The sequence below is a fragment of the Poecilia latipinna genome, unplaced genomic scaffold (assembly GCF_001443285.1).
Source record: "Poecilia latipinna isolate Pla-1442-1.1 unplaced genomic scaffold, P_latipinna-1.0 Scaffold212, whole genome shotgun sequence".
Classification (NCBI taxonomy): Eukaryota; Metazoa; Chordata; class Actinopteri; order Cyprinodontiformes; family Poeciliidae; genus Poecilia; species Poecilia latipinna.
The window spans coordinates 84,703-91,927 of record NW_015112828.1 but is presented as its reverse complement, the minus strand read 5'-3'; the positions used below and the strand labels follow the sequence as shown (position 1 = coordinate 91,927).

The window sequence follows — 7,225 nt, the reverse complement described above, 5'->3', positions numbered from 1 at the left end:
GAAAAAGAATGGAGAAAATTTTTTTTCGGACAAAAAAAATAGGTGAAGGCTGGGGGGGGGGGGAGAGATGCATGTTTACCAACATGTCTCTGAAGCCTTTTTTTAATTATTTTAATAATATGAAATTTATACGAACTGTTCCTGTGTTACTAAATCAATATGAATCTCTTCCTACCAAGTAGAAATTATTAGGGCTTCTACAACTTTTGTTTAGAATTTTTTTTAACGGGAAAAGCTTGGGTTGTTTGTATGTAAAAAAAAAAACAATAATATACTTCAGTTTTGTGGTAGCTTATCTTTGTGAAATTCAAAATATGGCTTTAGTGCTTAGAAAGGTTTAACCCAATTCACAGGTAAAGATAGATCTCAATCACAGGGTCATTTGCAGAGCAGTGATCTGCATCCGCTACAAAACGTCTACTACATCTCAGAGCCCATCATAAAAACATTTCACATTTCTTACATGTTTACTGAATATTTTTAATCTCAAAAGTCCTCACAGATCCAGCACATCCTTTTATTCCACAGTAGAAAATTATACAGCAGTCAGATTTTAAATTAAACCTCTGACTGTTATGCAACGTGCAAGATTTGTTGCAGCCGCTGGTCAGCAAAGACACTGCAATTTATTTATTTATTTTTCTTATGTAAAACTTAACTGAAAACAAACAAACAAAAAAAAAACAGTAAAATATTTTCAGCATTTTTGAAAGCCTTGTTGTTGACAGACATGTTACACACCCAGGATGTTCTCGTGCCTCAGCAGCACAGTGTTGTAGATTTCAGTCTCTCTGAACCAGGACTTCTCGTCTCTGGAGGAGAAGATTTTCACAGCGACACTCTCCCCCTGCCACTGACCCCGCCACACTTCACCGTAACGGCCCTTACCTGGACAACGACAAATACAAGGTAATTGTATTTATATAGCACATTTTCCGCAACAAGGCGACACAAAGTGCTTTACAGGAATGAAAAAGGAAATGCAAACAAAATAAACCAAAGGAAAGAGCAAAAGAAGAAAAAGAATCTAATGTTGATCTAAAGTATGTAAACTAGGTGGCTCCTGTTCAGGGTTGCTAGATAAGTATCCTCTGGTCTACTTCCTTTTCTGGGTTGGAAGAATAGGAGTCTAAAAAGTAATTGCCAAGGTAGTTTTTCTGGATTCTAAGCACACACTAGCCTCGTCTGCAACAACGTGGAAGAAAATATCTGTTAAGCTGAAGGATTTGTTGACGAACCCTCGACTGTACTCTTGTAGGATATGCGAATATCAGATTCCCTCTGCCCTCTAGTGGCCACAAATGAATTTCTGTGAGGTTTCAATAGAACAAAAATGTCATCAAGACGACCCAGGAAGAGTGTGTACTGCACAGGGAAACCATTGTTCTGCACTGGTAGGTTCATTCAAGAATTTAAATAATACTTTATGTCACTTTATTTCTACTAGAACTATAATATAAAAAAAAATATATTTCCCGTAGAACAGCAAAGTCAAAATAAACAGTTTTGCAGGCTCATCAGGTGCAAGGAAACAATTTATTTGATAAATGCATCGGTGATTTGTTCCCGTCTAAACATCAATAATGTGAGAGGACGAACACAAATTGTTCGTTATTACGGGAACTGGCCATAGTTGGAGAAAGGAAGTTTACGGTGTTCGACCTGCAACTTACCCACACACTCATTCAGAGTGATCTGTCTGGCAACAGTCCTCTGAACGAGAAACGGGAGTCCTGAGCCGCTTCCTGAAGTGCAGGAATGATCCAGAAGATCCTGGAAAAGCCCCAAAACATACAGGGTTAGGAGACTGTTTATGTTAACGCGAGCCTGTGCATAATTTGGTAAGAAAGCCATTTTGACGAAAACAGCCCTAAAGAAAATCCTGAGGCTCAGGACTGCAAATGATGAAATACAGAGCATCTGGGAGTCAGATGGGGATTAACACAAGCGAGCCGTCTTTGATGTGGCACCTACACAAGACTGGGAGGCGGGAGGGGAGGGAGGTGGAAGATATGTGTGTGTGTGTTGGAGGTGCAGAGTGCCCCCTGCTGAGTAAACAACAGAGGAGGCGCCACCTCCTCGGTGACTGGTGTGGGCGCTGGAGATTTTATCTAATCCAAGAGCCAGACTCCAAAACAGGCGCAATGCTGCTAAGCCTTTTATTTTTATCTCGTCTACACTGCGCACAGTGTCGAAAGGCTGCCACACGGGGGCAGTGCGGAGCTACAAAGTGTGCAGCTGCTGAGCAAAAACAAATGACTGAACAGAGAAGAGGAGTGGGGAGGGGGAGGGGGGTAGACAGATTGAAAACAGAGACAAGTGATGGCTCAGATAAACAGATGCATAATGCAAGAGCTGCCTGAGAGACAATTTGGAATCATAACACAGGAATGCAAGGCCGCGACCATAAAATAAATGATGACTTACTCTGCAGAGAGCTGCAGAGTTGAAATGGGTAGAAAAATAAAAATAAAAAAAGATTTTTTTAGGAGGTTATATTAGGGCCAGGCATGTAAGCAGAAGGCAATCAGAGCAGTGCAATATTGTTATTGTCAGAGGATGGCTGGGCAGGCAGTCGAGCATATTTTTATTTTTTTTTTACAATGCTGAAGCAGAAGAACCATGACTCCATATTTAGGCCCCTCACTGCCAAATGGGCAGAAAGAAAACACTGTGCTGTGCAGAATTGTATTTTTCCAAAATATTTTGTCAGATTACGTCAAACGTCAGTCTATTTCATTTGGGATCCGTCTGATCCATCAACACCAAATAGCACTTAGCTGTGAAGTGGAAAATGATGCGAGGTTTAAGATTTTTCAAAAATAAAAAAATTAAGTGTGCCATCCATTTGTATGCAGCCACACAGACTCATCCCAAATCTTTTGGGGTAACTAAGAATTTCTGCAGCAGCTTCACGGTTGCCGTAGATTTCTTTGATGCTTCTCCATATAACTGATGCTCCAAAGCTCTCCCTGATGGCCTGCTCAAAAAATTTAAACATCCATGTCTTCGTAGGTTTACCAGCAGACCAAACTTGTCGGATGACCACAACCACTACGAACACTTGAGGACCCTCTAAAAACACTACTGAGCAACCCAAACACCATAGTAGTATACCCTAATATGCACAGTTGAAATTTTGGTACAGTCTTCCTCATCTCCGCTCTCGTGGGGTATGACCAATTTTTTTGCAAATAATTTTTTTAAAGATCCTCAGAAAAAAATGAGTGAAAACTGAATAAATACACCACTGCATTTAGACGCATCAAAGTTTTTTTTTTTTGTTTGTTTTTGGAAACTGGAAATCATTTACCATTTTTCATCCATTTCCAAATACACTAGTTTCTGTTGGTCTACCACAAAAAACCAGAGAAAAAAAAAAAAAAAAAAAAACTAAAACGTTTTTGCAAGTTGTTGTAAAAAAATGTACAAGAACTGAATACATTTCTTACAAAATGACAGTTAATCATGGGAGCTTTTAATTAGTCTACAGCTGGGCACAGACTAAACTTCGAGTCTTTCCTGCTCATCTCGACTGCCTTGCATGAGTCAGTAAATGCTCCGCAGAGCCATTTTTCAGACGGAAGGCTAACCACAGGGCTCCACCTAAACTCTGGATCAGTTTAGCAGCCCTCAAACACACAAACCACAGTGTGGAAGACGCACAATCCACAGTCGAGTGGAGAGAAAATAAATAGTAAAAACATTCCTCCAGGAGACGGGAGCAAAAAAAAAAAAAATGACTGAGACGATGCAAAACACTCGCCTGCTTTCCCCCCACTCTCCCGAGTACAGCGTTCACACAAATATTCATGCAGAACCATTTTTTTTTTCCCCCCTCCGACAGAAAAACAGTTTTGAGATTACGATCAGGAAAGTACACAGCTTTCAGTCGTGGCCTGCACTGTTGAATCATGTTTGAAGACATGTTGGCCTTGCTTCGGGTAAGACCTGAACATTACCGGTGCAGACGTTCAGCCTTTTAAACCGAGAGCCAAACTACATCTGAGAACAACGTGAATTAATAAAGAGTCACAAACTTGGTGGTGGGATTTAAAATGTTTATGGCTTCTTATTTAAAGTATAGTTTAGAGCAAAGTTTTAAACCACACTTCCACACAGGCATTTATTATGCATCAAGTACCTATTATGCATTATTATGTCAACAGTGTGTGCAAACAGCAGGCAAAAATCCCACTTAATCAAAGTAAGGGAACACATAAGATTCTGCATAATGTTTGTTTATGTAGGCTACATATCCAAGTACAGCAAGCAGAAATTATTTTTTAATCAGGAGAGAAATGAACTAAGAAAACAGCAATTTACATCTTCAATCAGACTCGGAAAACATCCATTACTGAAAAAACAGAGGAGCCGTATTTTAGATTCAAAGCCAGATTCCTAAAGAAAAGCTCAGCAACCATTATGATGTTGGGTGTACGATGGACAATGAAAATTCTCTGAGGTTTTTTCAGAAACTGAAACTTTCCTGTGGAAAAACTGTAAGGCCTGAAGACATTTTAACAGCCCTTAAGTCAGCTGTTTGTTGTTGTCTTGTTAAAGTAAAAACCGTCACTTTGCACTCTGACAAAGACCAACACCCAAGAATGCCCTTAACATGCACAAGGACAGTTGGGATCTGAAATATTGTGTAGCCCTATGCAGTACTAGACAGTTTTGACTGATGCCAAGCTCTGAAACATAAGTCTATTGAGGTAACTATTAACATATATTGGTTTAATTACCAATAACCTCTTCCTTTCAAACACATCGAAGTGGGTTATGCCGTACATACCGCCAGAGTGCTCTCCCCCACGTTAGACGCTATAAGTCCGTCTATCGTTCCGTATTCGGCATCTCGCGACGTCAGCCTTTCCATTTGGTTGCGGTGGATGCGTCTAAACACGAGGATGGCGGCGGCGGAAAGGATGATGAGAACAATGATGGGGGCCACAATGGCCATCGTCAGTGTGGTCACATTGTAGCTGTACAGTTCATCGACTGCAAGGAAAAGGAGAAGAGTGAAATGGCTACAGTGGGTTTTGGTGTGCGTGGACACGGGATCTGTTTCTGGTGAAACCAGGCAAGACGGTCCTTTCAGACAGTTTTGGGTGGACATTTAAGTCAAATAATAATACTTCAATGCGTAGGGCTGTAACTCAAATAGACTAAAAACCATTCTGTCACATATTCAGCTCACAGTGTGGATCAAATCAAGTCATCAGCATGATGAACTGACCACCATTCATAATTTCCAAATGGAGAAGAGTGCTCCACTCTTCCTTCAGGACAGACAATGTTCCCCCTTTACCCAACTCGCATAATGAACTCCTTCATACACATAACTAGCAACTCTGTCTGGGTGCTCAGGCTTTAGCCAAACTTTTAGAGAAGGGAGGGTTACACTTAGCAGGAAAAACACCTAGAAATCTATTTGCTATGATCATTCATATTTCTAACCACTCATACATAAAGGGCAGCACAGAAAAGGTTACTCCCTCAGATTATGTGAATTTATATTGCAAACTAAATGAGCCTGATATACATATTTTTTTTACGTTATTTAAAAGACAATCTATGGGTTTTGACATAGAAAAATTTTAAAAAATACATAAATGTGGAAGAAAAAAATACAGCTGATTCTGGTTCACAAATCTGCTCTTCATGGAAAAGTACAGAGGATGTACTTTTCCATGAAGACTTGAAGAATGTACTTTTCCTTGATGCTCTGGTAAGATCATGGACAAACACTATATGAAGGCAAACTCACACATGGTGGTGGCAGCATCAAGCTGGAGTGATGCTTTAGTTTGGCAGGGATATGTAAACTGGTCAGAGTTGGTGGTAGGATAAGTGAACACCATCCGAAAAATCCATCCCAACACTATAAAGGTGTTTGGATGGCCTAGACAAAGTCCAGTCCTTAATCTAATGGAGCCTCTGTTGCAAGGTTTGAAAACTCTTTGAGCTGTTTTACTAAGAATTGGCAAACATTTCAGTCTCTAGATGTTCAAAGTTGATACAGGCAACTCTGACCACATGATCTATATAAACCATTGCCTGTGCGTTTTTATTGTAATCTGCATTGAAGTGGATGGAAATAGTCCCCAGGTGTTTGAAACTTAAGACTTCCTATCCAATTTGCAGTTTAGATCACAGAAACCTGTCCTTTAAGACAGACTCGGTGCAACAGCCAAAGCAATCGAATGAAAACTTTTAAGAGCTCTGAACTTTAGTGGTGCGTTCTGGACTTTGTCGTACATTTGACTGGAAGCGTCACGGTGCTGTTCATGTTGCACAGATGCCCCTGGCAACACTCGACTATCTGCTCCCTGGACGGCGGCGTCTTGCAGGTCATCGTGCTCTGCTCCACTGCCTTGAAGCAGCCTTTCTGGTGCACGAGCAAGCCACCGCTGACCGTCAGAGACGAGAAACACTGGAGGCCTAAGCAGCGAGTCGCCGTCACGCAGGAGCTGCCCTCGCATACACACTCGTGCTCCTCTTCGCTCAGGAGCTTCTTTTCCCCTTCTGAGAGAGATTAAGGAGAAAAGGCAGCTTGTAAGTTTTTAATTTCACGTACTTTAAACAAACAAAAAAAAAGTGAAATTTACACAATTCTCCCCTCTCCCCCTCCCCTTTTTTTTAAAACTACCCAAGAAAATCTTCTGCATGCTACGTGACAAGGTTTAGTGGTGAGCAGCAGCCAAGCGTGCACAAAGTCACCTTTTCCTGGAATTTGCACCGTGACGTTCATGTTACACAGATGGCCCTGGCAGCACCTGACGACATAGACCGATGAGGGTGCCATGGCGCAGGTGGCTCTGCCCTCCTCGTCGTCCCTCAGGCAGCCCTTCCGCTGGACGACGGCCCTGTCGGTCACGTTCAGGGAGGAGAAACACTGCTGGCCGGTGCAGCGCCGGCCGTGCTCACACGCATCTCCCTCGCACACACACTCCTGGTCTCGGAGGACCGGTCTGCCGGCAGACGGCTCGACATCTGATAAGAGGAAGCACAGATAGGCGAAAAACCCATTAGAGCAATACCATTACTAACCCATTCAATTAAATGGCATTCACTCGCATCAGAAAACATGTGGGAGGAAAGTGCTGGCCAGTTGCTTTAGACGCCACTTAGCTTTAAACATGTTTTCCCCATTTGTAATCCTACACTTAAAATATACTGCTCAAAAAAATAAAGGGAACATTTCACTTTAATTTTGTGTGTG

General features: G+C 41.6%; 1 protein-coding gene and 1 long non-coding RNA gene across 4 annotated transcripts in view; one reads left to right on the top strand and one right to left on the bottom strand.

Annotated features, from left to right (window-relative positions):
• LOC106946918 (uncharacterized) overlaps positions 1-1,998 on the top strand; it is a 15,167-nt gene extending 13,169 nt beyond the window's left edge. Inside the window, exon 3 of the long non-coding RNA XR_001424871.1 lies at positions 1,988-1,998. This is a non-coding gene — a long non-coding RNA (uncharacterized LOC106946918). The remainder of the gene's footprint in view (positions 1-1,987) is intronic.
• Positions 1-7,225, bottom strand: part of LOC106946917 (activin receptor type-1) — a 37,736-nt gene that overhangs the window by 7,114 nt on the left and 23,397 nt on the right. For all 3 annotated transcript variants that reach the window (XM_015031611.1, XM_015031612.1, XM_015031610.1), the window contains exons 4-8: positions 6,724-6,996; positions 6,262-6,528; positions 4,796-5,001; positions 1,674-1,773; positions 742-888 (exon numbers count right to left, since the gene is read on the bottom strand). In XM_015031611.1, coding sequence (XP_014887097.1) covers positions 742-888; positions 1,674-1,773; positions 4,796-5,001; positions 6,262-6,528; positions 6,724-6,996 — 993 coding nt within the window. The remainder of the gene's footprint in view (positions 1-741; positions 889-1,673; positions 1,774-4,795; positions 5,002-6,261; positions 6,529-6,723; positions 6,997-7,225) is intronic.